This window comes from Tupaia chinensis, unplaced genomic scaffold, assembly GCF_000334495.1.
Source record: "Tupaia chinensis unplaced genomic scaffold, TupChi_1.0 Scaffold000394_1, whole genome shotgun sequence".
Taxonomy (NCBI): Eukaryota; Metazoa; Chordata; class Mammalia; order Scandentia; family Tupaiidae; genus Tupaia; species Tupaia belangeri.
This window is the reverse complement of record NW_006159896.1, coordinates 2630002-2646268: the sequence shown is the minus strand read 5'-3', so window position 1 is coordinate 2646268 and position 16267 is coordinate 2630002. Positions and strand designations below refer to the sequence as shown.

The following is a 16267-nucleotide window of genomic DNA, read 5'->3' as shown; positions in this document are numbered from 1 at the left end:
TCTTAAAGAGACTCATGTCTGCTTCTGAGAAGAAGGGGAGTTGCAGTAGTCGTTCCAGAGACTGAACGCCGAGCCCCCTCCTCTTTGGTAGAGTGGATGTGGTGAGAGTTATTACACGAGATTCTGCGTCTGTGTGGCGGGACTCTTGCTGGATGGTGGTGTCAGTTCGTACCATCGCATGTCTATTACTCAGGGCTAAATCGTGAGGATGTTGAGGGACGGGCAGGGTCAGGCCGCTTCTATTCTCTCATGCTGGGCCTACCACTTACGGCCAAGAACAGGTGCCTCCTAGCTGCTGGTTGGTCCCAGTGTGCTCTCCAGTCCAGGCCACTCGTCCTGTAGCCAGGGCTGCCCACGGCTGTCAGCCGGGCTTCCACCAGCCCCCGTATGTGGCTCATAATCAGGTCCTAAGGTGCATCTGCTGGACCTGGCACTTCAGATATGAGGTGTCTTCAGAAAGTTCTGGGAAATATGTATTATGGAAAAACAGTACATGGATTTCAAAGTTGTTTTGCACTAAAATAAACGTGTACTTTAATTTCATTTCTTCCACGAACTTTTGGAAGTCCCCTGTGTAACTGCCCCACCAGCAAGTTTTGTCTGTGGCCCTTCTCATGCCCTCCTTGACGTCCTAGTAGACACCAATCTGTATCTAGCTGGTGGGCCCTGACTCTCACTAAAGGTCCATGAAGGTTGAAGGAGTGTGACAAAACAAACCAAAAAAGCTATTATTACGTACTGAGGCCTGATACGAACTAAAAGGAGGGCTTGTAACCTAGGGGTAGAGAATTTAGAGTGCACTGCATCTCCTCCCATCTCTGTCGGGGCTTCTCCAGGCATGCTGAGATGGCTGGACGTTGGAATAATGTCATCGCCTGGCCCTTTTCTCTACCTCCAAGTAACCCCATTAGCTTGCTCCTACTATCTCCACCTTGCATCCTTTGGCCGCAAACCAACCTTACTGATAGGTACAATTTAGGCTGTTCAGCTCTTCAAATTGTTGCACCAACCCCACAGGAAAAGGAGAGAGAAGTCCCTGCATAAGATATTAAAGGGAGTGTTTCCTCTGCCCCTTTCAGTTCTATGAGGATGGAAGCTGAGATAACCCCAGAAGCTTCTCTGGTTGCAGTGGGCTTGGACGGGGGCCTTGCCTTGCTCCAGGACTGGAGGTTGTCCTGTGGCCAATGAAATCCGAGATTCTTCAGCTAGATTTTAATTGTGAGTTAGCTCGGAGTCCTGGAGCCATATCTGTGATGGGGGGTAAGTCCTGCTGGCTAGGACAGTCACGCAGTCACGCTCTCCCTCAGATGACTGCACTGTACAGAAGGGCTCTGGACCAGAGAAGCTGGAGAAGGCTGTGGTGGGTTGGAATCTGGGCGCAGGCGTCTTTCTGAATGTGATAGGTAACCTGATTCAGCAGCCAGGCGCTTGTCACTATACTACTAGATGTTCAAAACTCAACTTGGGAGGAGGAAAAGGCCCACACGTTGGACAGCAGTGTCATTATTGTATGAATAAAATTACACTTTTGTGTTTAAAGAGTTTATAGTGGTATGCCAGGATATTTGGAATCTGTTAGGTTGCCAGGAAAGTCGTGACATATTTTTCTATGTAAAACTGCATCATGATTTTCCCAATGACCCAATAATTCAACAACATTTCTTGAATGGCCATGGTATTGCTGCTGCTGTTACTGTCTCATGAAAATGAGTTGGAAAGTATTTTATTTCTATCACATAAAGAATATTTTGGCACAGAAAGCACGTGGCTAGGGGTTTTCGGAGATTCCACCTCTCACCCTCCTCTGGAGGTCCTGGATACTGCCCCTCCTCTCACTGAGCCCTCCCCCTGAGAAGGAAAACCCTTCCCACCTGGCGGACACGTGACTAGCCAAGGCTTCAGCTCTTCCCCACCTTCATGTCACGGTCCAATTAGGTGCCCCTGGTGTGTTTTGCATCCTGATTAGAATCGCTTTTGAAATGGACTCTGTGCTTCCCAGGAGCTAGCCAGCTGTGGATGGAGTAAGAAGGAGAAACACAGCCTCGCCCCCAACGTCGTGGCCTTTACCCGGAGGTTTAACCAGGTAAGTGACACCTGTCGCCCGCGCCTGTGAGTGCAGGGAGTGCCCCCAGGGCTCGGTCCCAGGCACCTGACCCCAGGCCTAAACCTCCTCCTGAACACGCCCAGCCCCAGCACCTTTATTCACCCTCGTGTCATTTACGGTCCGTTTTCACGGAGCTGGTGGAACCCCACACCCGAGCCCGAGCACTCCTGTGTGCCCTGCAGGGCCCTGCATGGGGAAGCAGCTCCGTCCAGCCCTCCAACCTCACCTCTCCTCCCCTGCAGGGATAAGAGGCCCCTCAGCCTTTGGCCCTCCGGCCTGCCCTCTCTTGCCCGAAGCACCATCTCCCTCTGCTGCCAGGCCACTGTGTGTGCTTCCTCTTAGCCCGCAGGGCTTCCTCCCTGCTCAGTGCTCAGTGAGTCACCTCCTCAGGGAGCCTCCCTGAGTCCCCAGCCTGGTGGAGGTCTCCCTGTACCTCCTCGTTCGCCCGTTATGCCTCTCTCCTCGCTCGGTGTAACTCTTGGTCCCTGTCTTCCTTGCCAGTCCGTCTCCATGAGGTCAGGAGCCAGGTCTCTCTCGTCCATCGCTGTGTCCTCCTGACCCAGTGTCGGGTGTAATTAGCCCTCAGTAAATGTGTGTGGAATGAGTGGATGAGGTGCTCAGGAAGTCCTTCTTGAACTGAATTTCTTCAAATCCCTAGTAACCTGGTCACTGGCCCCTAACTACTCCAGGTTGGCTGGGTCCAGCCAGAACTTTGCCCCAGGGATGAAGACCTGCATCCCCACTTGCTGGAATGTGAGGGAAGACCCGAGGGGGCTGGGCTTCTGATTTCTCAGCCAGATTGGCCAGAACGTTATCATTATTAGAAAAGCACCCTACAAACCCAAATCCCACATGGTGCTACTGGATATTTTTCTTCGTTTTGCTTTTCTGGTTTCAAATGAGGGCAGTGGCCCAGAGGTCGTGTAATGTACGTTGCTCGCCTGGGCCTGGGCCTTCTCTCCAGCTGGGCCCTCCCTCTCAGAAATCCTTGGTCCTGTTGCTCAATCCTCCCTAGGCTTCTCTAACTTCAGGCTTCCATCCCGAGTCCAGCAGGAGCCCTGGAGAGGTAGAAAAACATAGCTGTACGAGCAAGCTGGAGTCAGCACTGCTGCTTGGTGAGATACCACAGGAACCAAGAAAGCTGAGGTGCATTGGAGTAGGGGCTGCATACCATTTATTGAAAAAGAGAAGTTCCAAAGCCTTTTGCTTCTTTTCTCTTTCTCTTGAAAAATATTTTTCTTTTCAACTGAGCTTAGTCTTTAAAAAAAAAAAAAAAAAAAAAGACAAAACAGATGTGCAAAAACTATCAGAAGATTCATAGTTTCCTTAACAAAACGATTTGACTGGAAGCCAGCTCAGTCCCCACCTCTACCAGCCGCAGAGCTCCCAGAGGAGGGGCGGTTGGGGGTTCTGATGTAATCATCTCTGCACGTGGATGCCAGGTCAGTTGGCAAGGGCAGCGCAGCTTGTTCTGCAAACACATTGTGTCCAGCTCAGACCGAGTGGTGAAGTGAGCTAGAAGTGAAGTTGCGTTTCCTCGAACAGAATGCTCTGGGAAATGGTCTTCCTGCCGGCCCGGCCCATCAGCTGCTCTGAGGGCCAGCAGTTCTTGGACATGGCCCTGGTGGCTCTGTTTGGGAAACTGGCAAGGGGCCAGGCCTGGTCAACCAGTAGGGCTGCTTTCTTTGAGACAAACCCATTGGCTTCCCTTCCTGGCAGACCTTTCCTAGGTGAAAACAAGACTTCTCTGACTCTAGATAAAAGAAAGCAGTCCGCTCACCTCTCTGAGCCTCAGTTTCTTCATCTGTAACTGCGAGTAATAGTAGTACTCACCTTGCACAGTTGTGGCGATGAAAGACAGTGGCACATGAAGGGCTCGTAGTGCCACGTCCAGCATGGGGTGAGCATCCAAGTGTCTCCTGGGGGAAAAGGGCATGGAAAGATCAGCTGACCGGAGGGTCACCAGGGGATCTGAGGCACCTCGTGGCTAAACCAGAACTCAGTGGCTTGTCCTGGTCAGCCCCTAGGGGCCCTCGGGACTGGCACACAGAGTGGCTGTGATGGGAGGGCTTGACTAAGCTCCCTGCCGGTCTGCAGTGAGCCAAGACTGTCTGACCCAGCTGCTGAACGCATAACTCAGACACTCACCTTTTTTGATCATGGATCCTTTCATGAATCTGACAATATTATGTATGAACCTGCCCCCAGAAAAATGCACAGCTATATCAATTCACGCTCGATTTTAGGGGGTTCACTGCCCTTCTGAAGTTTGTGCATGAACATTTTGAAGGTCTGTGGATGATAAGCGAAGAAGCTGAGGTCTCAGAGAATCTAACACCTGAATTTGAGTCTTAGCTCTATCACTTTTTAGCTGTAGGACCTTGGGTTGGCTTTTGACCTCTCTGAGGCTCACCTTCCTTACTTATAAAACAAGAAAAAAACATTTCAAGTGGTCTTTGAAGCTTAGAAGAGAAGCAGAGATGTGAAGGTACAGCCCAGTCGACACATAGAAATGAATCATGTTAGCTCTAGAAAACATGCCAAGTGGTGTGGGCTGTGAAGGGGAGGTGAAGGCCTAACCAAGAGGCCTGGGCCCAAGTGCGGGCATCTGGGTCATTGGAGATGCTGAAACCTTTGGAAAAGAGAAGAGGGAATTGGGAGAATATTGTCCTAGCATAGACTCTCCTGAAAGGCCTTGGGCAGGCTCCTTCCTTCCCTGTGTCTCAGGGCTTCTGTGATGAACGGAGACGAGACAGGTCCACACTCTCCCAACTTTCCTCACGGACTCAGGTATATGATCCCTAATGACTGAGTCCCCAGTTCAAACTTGCTTAAGCACAAAAGAGGGCAAAATGGCTGTGTGACAAGGTCCAGGGAGATAACCACAGCCAATATCACCGAATCTTGGGGCCCAGGCAGCACCATCCAAACTCGGTCTTGCTCTCTTTTCCTCCAGCTCTGCTTCCTCTGGGTTGGCTCACTTACGGGTAGCCTCTCCATCTGTGGTTGTAGGATGGCCACCAACAACTCCAGGATTACAGCTTTTTTTCTTTTTAAGATTTTTGCCATAGAGAGCATGCACTTGCCAGAAAAGAGAGAGAGAGAGAGAAGTGAGAAATCCTGCCCCTCCCCACCACCACCACCATGGAGGATGGCCATGCCACAATCCCCTCTCCTCCATTTTCCTCTCAAGATTTTGGGCACATGCACACACGCTCAGCATGATTTTCAAGCTACCACGTCTGGAACTCAAACTGTGTAGTTGGCCATGTGGAATCAAGTGCCTTAAGTACCAACCACCTGCTGGCCCCAGGTTTACATCTTATTCTGAGGGCATCTCAGTAGAGAAGACCAGCCTCCTTTTCAGCAGCTCTACTTGAGGGCAGTGACTGTGAGCACCCTGGCTAGTGTCCCATCCCGTTCATGGCGATCTAATCACTGTGACTAGGAAAACATGAGGTTCTCATTGGCCAGGCCTTGGAGGCAGGGTCGGAGGCCTAGGTTACCTGGACTGAGACTGAGATAGCAGTAGGGGATTCTTCAAGGAAAGGCAGGGTGTTCTGGCAGGAAGAAGCTAAGAACCAGGGCCAGAAAGGGGGGGAAAAAACAACAAAAAGAAAACCTACTATAGTCCCTCTACTTGCACTCTTCCATCCTGCTCTGAGCTTTCTCCACAGATCCAAGCTACTGACAGCAACCCTCTCAAGTGCTGCCTGCCTCTGGAGCCCCCACATATCAGTAGCGTGGTCACTGAATGTTTCTGCTTCCTCTTGGCTTTAAATTAAAAAAAAAAATTAAAACTATTTCAGCCCCTAGGGGCCCTGGGGACTGGCACACAGAGTGGCTGTGATGGGAGGGCTTGACTAAGCTCCCTGCCGGTCTGCAGCGTGCCAAAACTGTCTGACCCAGCTGCTGAACGCATAACTCAGACACTCACCTTTTTTGATCATGGATCCTTTCATGAATCTGACAATATTATGTATGAACCTGCCCCCAGAAAAATGCACAGCTATATCAATTCACGCTCGATTTTAGGGGGTTCACTGCCCTTCTGAAGTTTGTGCATGAACATTTTGAAGGTCTGTGGATGATAAGCGAAGAAGCTGAGGTCTCAGAGAATCTAACACCTGAATTTGAGTCTTAGCTCTATCACTTTTTAGCTGTAGGACCTTGGGTTGGCTTTTGACCTCTCTGAGGCTCACCTTCCTTACTTATAAAACAAGAAAAAAACATTTCAAGTGGTCTTTGAAGCTTAGAAGAGAAGCAGAGATGTGAAGGTACAGCCCAGTCGACACATAGAAATGAATCATGTTAGCTCTAGAAAACATGCCAAGTGGTGTGGGCTGTGAAGGGGAGGTGAAGGCCTAACCAAGAGGCCTGGGCCCAAGTGCGGGCATCTGGGTCATTGGAGATGCTGAAACCTTTGGAAAAGAGAAGAGGGAATTGGGAGAATATTGTCCTAGCATAGACTCTCCTGAAAGGCCTTGGGCAGGCTCCTTCCTTCCCTGTGTCTCAGGGCTTCTGTGATGAACGGAGACGAGACAGGTCCACACTCTCCCAACTTTCCTCACGGACTCAGGTATATGATCCCTAATGACTGAGTCCCCAGTTCAAACTTGCTTAAGCACAAAAGAGGGCAAAATGGCTGTGTGACAAGGTCCAGGGAGATAACCACAGCCAATATCACCGAATCTTGGGGCCCAGGCAGCACCATCCAAACTCGGTCTTGCTCTCTTTTCCTCCAGCTCTGCTTCCTCTGGGTTGGCTCACTTACGGGTAGCCTCTCCATCTGTGGTTGTAGGATGGCCACCAACAACTCCAGGATTACAGCTTTTTTTCTTTTTAAGATTTTTGCCATAGAGAGCATGCACTTGCCAGAAAAGAGAGAGAGAGAGAGAAGTGAGAAATCCTGCCCCTCCCCACCACCACCACCATGGAGGATGGCCATGCCACAATCCCCTCTCCTCCATTTTCCTCTCAAGATTTTGGGCACATGCACACACGCTCAGCATGATTTTCAAGCTACCACGTCTGGAACTCAAACTGTGTAGTTGGCCATGTGGAATCAAGTGCCTTAAGTACCAACCACCTGCTGGCCCCAGGTTTACATCTTATTCTGAGGGCATCTCAGTAGAGAAGACCAGCCTCCTTTTCAGCAGCTCTACTTGAGGGCAGTGACTGTGAGCACCCTGGCTAGTGTCCCATCCCGTTCATGGCGATCTAATCACTGTGACTAGGAAAACATGAGGTTCTCATTGGCCAGGCCTTGGAGGCAGGGTCGGAGGCCTAGGTTACCTGGACTGAGACTGAGATAGCAGTAGGGGATTCTTCAAGGAAAGGCAGGGTGTTCTGGCAGGAAGAAGCTAAGAACCAGGGCCAGAAAGGGGGGGAAAAAACAACAAAAAGAAAACCTACTATAGTCCCTCTACTTGCACTCTTCCATCCTGCTCTGAGCTTTCTCCACAGATCCAAGCTACTGACAGCAACCCTCTCAAGTGCTGCCTGCCTCTGGAGCCCCCACATATCAGTAGCGTGGTCACTGAATGTTTCTGCTTCCTCTTGGCTTTAAATTAAAAAAAAAAATTAAAACTATTTTAGAAGGATCTATTGAGCACTTAGGCTGAATTTACTGAGATAATATGCTAAGCATTCTATCTGCATTATCAAATTCAGTTTTCACATGCCCAATAAGGTAGATATCTTAAACTCATTTTATGGATAAAGAAACTGAGGTTCTGGAAGGTGAAGCAACTTGTTTATAGTCATGAAGCTGGTGAGTTCCTCTGCTGAGGGTCCTCTCTGTGTTTTTTCAATACTATTTCAATACAACTCCTGTTCCACCAACTTCATTTATCACAGGACTGGGAGAAAATGTTAGCATTCTTCTCTTTTAAATGCTATCTTCAATTATTCTGTCCTCATTGTGTAATATCTCCTTCCATTTGAGGGTCATTACTTCTGGTTATATTCATTTATTTACTCAACAAACATTGACTAAATATTCATGAGGCTCTGTGCTAGGTTCAGAGAGTCAACTGTTTATGAACTGTAGCTCTTGCCATTGTTCGCTCATGTTCTAGTGTGGGAGACTGGCATGGGGAGTCAGAGCTGGGATTGGGAAACCAGGGGAGAGACGCGGTCAGTGGGAAGGGAGGTCAGTTTGGAGTCTGTTCCATTAATCTAGGTGAGGGGTCAGAGATATAAAGTAGCCGAGTGCCAGAGAATGTTAGGAAACCAGCTGGCCACACTTGGCTGGATGAGGAGCGAGACGACAGAGGAGAACAAAGGAGGGTCTTCCTTCTAGTATCTGAGCAGGACTATCTTTGAACCAGTGAGTATGAAAGGAGGAGCAGGTCTAAGAGCAGGAGATGTGTTAGGTTTGCACCTCTGGGATGAACTAGGTGGGGTAATTGGATATGTTAGTTGGGAAATGGTTCAGCCTAGAGATGCAAGTACTAGAGTCATCTGTGTTTGAAGCCCTGGGAGTCAATGAAATCATCCAGGCAGGAACAGAGGCCCCAGTGAGAACCTGAGGTTTTTGAAGTCCCCTCATAGAGCTGAGTAGATGGAGCAGTTGTCTATCTTCATGGATTGGAAGACTCAATATTGTTAGTTAGCAAAATCTTCCCAATTTGACCTATAGATTTAATGTAATCTCAGTCAAAATCTTAGAAAGCTGTTTTGTAAATATTAATACATTGATTCTGAAGTTTATGTGGAGAGGCTAAATACCTATCATGGTCGACATAGTACTGAAAAGGAAGAGCAAAGTTGGAGGACTCAGTGTAAAACTATAGTAATGAAGCATGCTGTTGTCCAAAAAAAGGCACCTGGGTCGCTGGGACAGACTAGAGAGCCCAGAAATAGACCCACGTAGGTAGTCAACTGATCTTAGGTAAAGGCACAAGAGCATTCAAGGGGAAAAAAGATAATCTTTTCAATGAATGATGCTGGAACAATTGAAATTTTTTTTCTTTTTGGTGTGTGTATATGTAAAAACATGAACCTAGACATAGAACTAAGACCTTTCACAAAAAATTAACTCAAAAGGGATCATAGGTTTAAATGTAAAGGACAAAACTATAAAACTTTTAGAATAAAACAAAGGAGACTATCTATATGACCTTGGTTTGAAAAAGTATTAGATATAACACTAAAAGAATAATCCATGAAAAAAATATGATAAATTGGGATTTCATTAAAATTAACTTTCCACTCTGGTTTACAGAGTTCACATGGTTAAGAGAATGAAAAGACAAATGTCAGACTGGAAGAAAGTATTTGCCAAACATATCTGATAAGAGACTTCTATGCAAATCGTAGTCTAAAAACTCAGCAAGAAGAAAACAGCCTAATTTAAAAAACAGGCAAAAGATTTGAATAGATACCTTGCCAAAGAAGATCTATAGATGGCAAATAAACATATAATAAGATGCTTTGGCCATCCCCATGGCCTAGTAGATAAGGGAGCCAGATGTCACATGACCAACCACAATTTGAGGCTCAGCCCCAGTGACGTGAGAAACAGACCAGGCGTGTAACCATGCATGCTTAAAATCCCAGCAGGACTGGAGAAATGGGGAGACGTGACCATGCCCCATGGGACAGGGGTGTTTTCTCCCTCTGTCTCTCTGTCTCTCTCTGGTGAGTGCATGTGCTCTCTAGCAATTAAAAAGCAAAGAAAAAAGAGGTCCAGCCCATGCGGTGGTGGTTAAGGCACTGGATCACACACAGTTGAGTCCCAGACCCAATAGCCTGAAAAACACACCAGGTACATGTGCATGTATGCCCAGAATTCCAAGAGGAGAATGGAGGAGAAGGGATTGTGGTGTGGCTACCTCTGCTGGGAGTAATTTCTCACTGCTTCCATCTCTGTCTCTCTCTGTCTCTTTGGTGAGCATACAGGCCCTATAGCAAAAAGAACTAAAAAGTGAAAAGAAAAAGAAAGATGTTCAACATCATTTATTATTAGGCAAATACTAAACACTACACACCTATTAGAATGGATAAAATAAAATAAAAACAAAACAAAGCAAAACATAACACCCTGACAATACCAGCTGCTGGCAAGGATCTGGAGCAGCACAGACTCTCATTTCTTGCTAGCAGGAGTGGGAAATGGAACAGATGTGAGCCAGCAGTTGCACTCCTAGGTATCTACACAGCTGATTGAAAACTCATGTACACACACACACACAGAGCAGCCTTGGGCGCATTTGTCAAAACCTAAAAATAACTGGGACCAGCAGTTGGTGTAATGGCTATGTCACTGGACTCCCATGTAGTCGACTGCAGTTCAAGTCCTGGACCTGGTGGCTTAAACTCATTCCGGGCACGTGTGCGTGCGTGCCCAAGATCCCGAGAGGAGATTGGAGGAGAAGGGATTGCGGCGTGGCCATCCCCCTTAGGGGATAATTTCTCACTTTCTGTCTCTCTGTCTCTCTGTCTTTCTGACAAGCACACGCGCCCTATAGCAAAATCCTCTCCAAAACACACACACACACACACACACACACACACTTAGAAGTAACTGAGATGTCCTTGAATATGTGAATTAAGGAGCAAACCATGATAAATCCATACAATGAAATTAATGTTCTGGAGAAGCGAAATACAGAGATGATAAACAGTGGTCGTGGGGGTTTGGGAAGGAGGAAGGTCGAGCAGATGAAGCATGGGAGGTTTTTTGAGGTGGTGCACTATTCTGTGCACACACTCTAAGATGGATTCATGACAAAATGTATTTATGAAAACCCATAGAACTTTATATCACCAAGTGGGAACCTTATTGTATGCTAATTTAAAAATTCAACCTGAACATCAAGAGATTCTAGAGTGGAATGTAGAATGTAATAAAGAAATCTGGCTATATTATAAGTGGATGACAGATACAACCTCACCGAGGATGGTAAGGGAGGAATTGCTGACCTAAGTAACTTAGGAATAGAGTACAGACTCCAAGACTAAAGACAAGAGAAGCCGTACATAACTCTGTGCTCTGCTCGCTAAACTTGTTTCCCCAGGGAGACGGGTAAGTCTTCCGGAACTACTGTATGTTTGTACCAGAGTTGAACAGTGCCGAAAGTGGACAGCAGATGATGGGGGCCAGTTTTCTCCCGTTAGATTGGGAATCACAGACAATCGGGAAGGCTAGCATGATCCCTGTGGTTACAGGTTAGAGTGGGAGACATGGGTTAGCTTCGCATAGATACAAGCGGTTACCGCATATTTATAGATAAAGGAATGTACATGTGTTAGTTTACATGCACACGTGTATTTCCTTGCTCTGCCAGCTGAGAGGCCCAGACACAATGACACCCCAGGAGCACCAAGCACACCCAACACCGTTTAGTGCTAATCTTAGTTTCTAGTACCATTATCTAATAGAAAAAAAGAAAAACCAAAGTTCCTTAAGAAGTGACTAACTTTAGGACGGGGGGCAGGAAATACACAAGATGAGCCTAGAGCATATTTAGTGCCCGGAAGTGAGTGTGTTTAAACCAATAGGGCAGCAGTGTTGGGCACAGCAAAGGGATGCAGGGCTGCTGAGAGAGCTCCGATGACCAAAGTTGGAACAACTGAGCAAAACCAAACAGAACACAAAAAATCTCAGTATTGCATTATAACCCAAAGCATAAAATAAATATTCATGAATAAATGATTGAATAACTAAAGGGGGGATAGACAAATCTCCTGTGCAGAAGAATTCCGAACTATTTGTGCAGATGCTTTGCTCTCAAGAAAGTGGAGAATAGCTCCCTACTCATTGAATAAGGGCTGAGCACAGTGATCTTACCCCAAAGTCTGAAGGGGTACTACAATCTATGTAACCACCTTCTTATTGATGGGCATGCCGCCTGCCCCCATACTTTTATAAATAGTTGTTCAGAATCCCTGCATGTATGTGTTTCTATATTTCCATATTTTTATAAGATAAATATTCTAGGGAGCTTATATCTTAAACATTTTGAAAGAGGTATTCAAGGTGCTCTTCAAAGTGTTCCCATTGATTTCCTTGCTTTTGAGTTTGCCAGAGGGTGTATGTTTTCATGAGAGAGAGAGAGAGAGAGAGAGAGAAAGTGCCCCCATCGGAGATGGTCATGCCACAATTTCTTCTCCTCTTTTTCTCCCTCCTTTTGGGATTCTGGGCACACACGCACACATGTCCAGAGTGTTTTCCAAGCCATCAGGTCTGGGCCTTGAGCTGCACAGTCGGCCACGTGGCATCCAGCCACCCCATCCACGCCACCGGCTGGCCTGTGTTCCCATTAGTTTCCATTACCACAGCCAGTGTATAAGAAACCAATTTCTCCACGCTCTTGGTACAATATATGGCTCACAAATTGTAACTTCTTTAGTATACAAAGAGTTTTTATTAATCACTTATTAGGACAGATGTCCCAATGGAGAGGTGGGTGAGGGACTCGAGCAGATAGTTTACAGGCATATAAGTATAAATGGCCCATAAATATTTGGAACAAAAGATGTTAAGTGAAAAAACCTACAAAAAATATTAACAGAATAGTCCTGAAAAAATGCCAAATAGAAACAGTGTGATACCACTTTGACCATTGGGATAGTAAATTAAAAAAAAAAAAATTAGTAACTGGTATTTGGCCTGTGTGTAGAAACACAGATTTGCTTAAATGAGTTGCTGGTTAAATTAATAGACCTTTTGGAGGTCAAGATTTTTATATCTACTTTTGAAAAAAAAAAAAAGACACATTTTTATTCATTTAATCTTACAAGAATTTAACCTAGGAACTTAATAAAAAGTATACGGAACTATATGTATAAATGTATTCATTTCACATTGTTTATTACCACAAAATAATTATAATTAACCAATAATTGGGGGATATTTAAATTAATGATATATCCTTACGAAATGCTTGGAAGCTGCTAAAATTTGTATTGTAGAAGAATATTCATTCACTTAAAAAATTCTTATTCTTGTAAAATATGATTAATATCTACCAATTTAATTGAAATAGACAAAAGTATGTTCTAAGTATGGAACAAGAGACTAGAAAGACGCACACCACCATGTTTCCTGGGGTCAGCATGTGAGAGTGAGAGGTTTTTATCTCTTGTGCTTATCTCTGTTAAATTTTGTAGTTATAGTGGGCCAGCAGGTGGCATGGTGGTTGAGGCATTGGACTCCCACATGACTAACCATGGTTTGAGTCCTGGACCTGGTGACTTGAAACTCATACTGGGCATATGTGTGTGCATGCCCACAATCCCAGGAGGAGAATGGAAGAGAAGGGATTACGGCATCTCCCTTGGAGGGTGATTTCTCACTTTCCCTCTCACTGTCTTATTGTTTCTCCAGCAAACACATGTGTCCTATGGCAAAAAACTTAAAAAAAAAAAAAAAAAAGTGTATTTAGAAAAGAGTTAGAGGGCCCAGCCGGTGGTATGGTAGTTGAGGCACTGTACTCCCACATGGTCAACTGCAGTTCGAGTCCTGAACTTACTGGCTTGCTATCTTACTTTCCCTCTCTCTCTGTCTCTCTCTGGTGAGTGCACGTGCCTTATTTAAAATGTGAAAAATGATGATAAGAAATACAATGAAATAAATAATTATTTTAAAAAAAGAAAAATAATTAAAATATTTAAAACTATAGGCTCTACCTTTGCCTTTCTCTCCTGCCCCTTCTCTTCAGCTCTCTCAACATGGCCCTTGCTCAGACCTCCACACCTCTCACTCAGACCCTTGCACCAGCGTTCTACTGGGTGTCCCTGCCCTATGGAAGGGTCTCACTGCTCTGCTCAGAAGCCTCTGGGATTCCCTATGTAGAAAGTGTCTTAGCTCCTTTGCATCTTATTGCTCCAGAGCCCCCAAGTCTAGTCTCCCCTGCCTCTCTACTGTCATCCTCTCTCACTGCCCCGACCCCACAGAGCCCCTGCCATGCCATTCTGGCAGCCACCCACCTATCTCTGTCATGGTGCTGATCGCCACACCTCAGTCCTGCCTTTCCTGTTTAAAGTTTCACCCATCTTTCAAGGCCTCCCTTCTGCAGGAAACCTTCCTCTATCGCCACCTCTCCGAGACCCCATCTCACTTGGTTTGAACTTCTGTGGCCATGATCACCAGCTGCCTTGGCGTGTAGTGATTTTGGGAGGAGGAGTCTGCCCCCTCCTTTGGTCCCCTCCATATCAGGCGATGCTGGGCTCCGAGTGCCTGGAGCCTGCACACAGTAGGGCTCCGTGGAACTCTGCTGAGTGGGATTGTGCACCCCTCCACGCCGTGTGCAGCCCTGCCTTATTCCTTTGTTGTGACGTGTGATTGTTTTTTGGTATGTAGGAATGTGTTAAATTATACATGGAAATGGTCACACTTGGGATTGTGTGGCATAAAAATATGCAAGTATTAAAGTACAAGTTTTATGGGTATACCACTTGATGTCCAGGAAAACTTTCTTCTGTTAACTGGCTAGTAGACATTCGAATCTGAACTTAATTTTAGGCAATTCCTTGGAAAAACTGGTTCTATGGAAACCTAGGTGTGACCTGGAGGCCCCCAATGAACACTGAGAAAACTTTTCTATAATATTCTGGCTTAATATAAAGAGCAAATTGTTGATCCTCGGTTTCCCTTTTGCTTTCTCTGAAAGGTGACAGCATTTCAGTAACGCAAATATGTTTCACTGCCGCAGTAAGCTTGCTTTGTAAAGTTCAGAATATCCTTCATTGTTTTTATCCCGGTAAAATTTGGTGCTGTTAGATCCCTGACCTTCCTTTTAGTTCTGCACCCACCCACCCCCGTACTTTACTTTGCCCAGCCCTTTCTGTGCAGTTTTGTCATCGCACTCTTGGGCATCTGTGTGCCACTTAGAACTGTCGTCATCGTAGCGAGACATAAACAGGAGAAGCTAGCCGCTTCCCAGCCGTCCTTGGCATGAACCCCGCTAGTTTCTCTGAGGTGCCATGAGTCAACTCCGCACGGGTAGATGACTTTCTTGTTCCCGCCAGCGGCCTCGGGGGTTTGGGGCAGTCGCAGTGAGAGGCCAGGCATGATGGAGCCTCTGAACCAGAGCTGCCAGCGTACCCTTGGGCACAGGCTCTCTCCAGAAAAACATGCCCCTGACCTGTACTGTTTTATGAAATGCCGAGAGATGCTTTTATAGCATGTAAGTGACCGGATGGGCCTCTTTGGGGAAGTTAAATATGAGAGTTGCAGTTGTGCCAGCACCGGAGTACCCTCCTTGTCTCAGCTGCAGGTGTGGAGCTCACGGGTGGTACTGCCAGTATTTGCTAGGCCGTTTGTGCATCTGTCCACCCAACTCCTCATCATCTCTGGTCTCCCCACAGCTGGGATCCTTCTGAGTAGGACCCAGCCTGGTTGACATCAACATTCCCCGCAGCATCTTCAGAGACACTTGTGTGTCATGGAAGTCGCTGTCTCCTGGGGAGGGGGGGGAATGCTGAGGACGTGGGACCCGTGTGTGGGGTTGGGTACCATGAAGGGGCTCTTGACCTCATGTGCTCTCCTGGCTTCTGACCTTTGGAAATCCCTTAACAGTGGTGGGCAAGGGCGACATGGGAAGTGCAGCATTTACTGACTTTTCTGGTGTGTACGTGTGTGTATTTGACTCTGCAGGTCAGTTTTTGGGTTGTACGAGAAATTCTAACAGCACAGACTTTAAAAATAAGGGCCGAAATCCTGAGCCATTTTGTGAAAATAGCCAAGGTAAGCTATCTTATTATTATTATCTTCCTTCCTTTCTCTTATTTTTTCTTTTCCTTCTTTTTTTTGTCTTAATAGTGTGTTTCCTCAGTACTTTGGAAGCTGCTTTGCTCTGGGCCAGCTGGGCAGGGTCCCATCAGAGGACTGGCCTCCCCGGGGCAGAGCCAGCTGTAAGACCTGGCTACCCGGCCCCCTTCCCCCCAAAGCCTGCACTGGCAGCATGCCCCTCCACCCCATAATATTGGCAGCTAACCGTCCCTCTCACTTGGGCCTAGCAGCTACCCCTGGACTCCATGCCTTCCTGTACTCTAGATCAAGCTCATGCTGGGGTGACAGAGTTTCCTTAGCACAATGCTATGGTACTGTCAGGTCCTGCGGTTTGTCCACAGTCAGCAGAGTCCACCTCACCTGTCCTGACCTTAAGGCCTGGGGAAGGTACCCTACTGGGCCCCACCCCCACCCACTTCTTG

General features: G+C 46.8%; 1 protein-coding gene across 15 annotated transcripts in view; it reads left to right on the top strand.

The window, feature by feature from the left end:
* Positions 1-16267, top strand: part of RALGPS1 (Ral GEF with PH domain and SH3 binding motif 1) — a 284196-nt gene that overhangs the window by 108283 nt on the left and 159646 nt on the right. For all 15 annotated transcript variants that reach the window (XM_006154099.3, XM_014590021.2, XM_027774049.1 and 12 more), the window contains 2 exons: positions 2000-2083; positions 15711-15800. In XM_006154099.3, coding sequence (XP_006154161.1) covers positions 2000-2083; positions 15711-15800 — 174 coding nt within the window. The remainder of the gene's footprint in view (positions 1-1999; positions 2084-15710; positions 15801-16267) is intronic.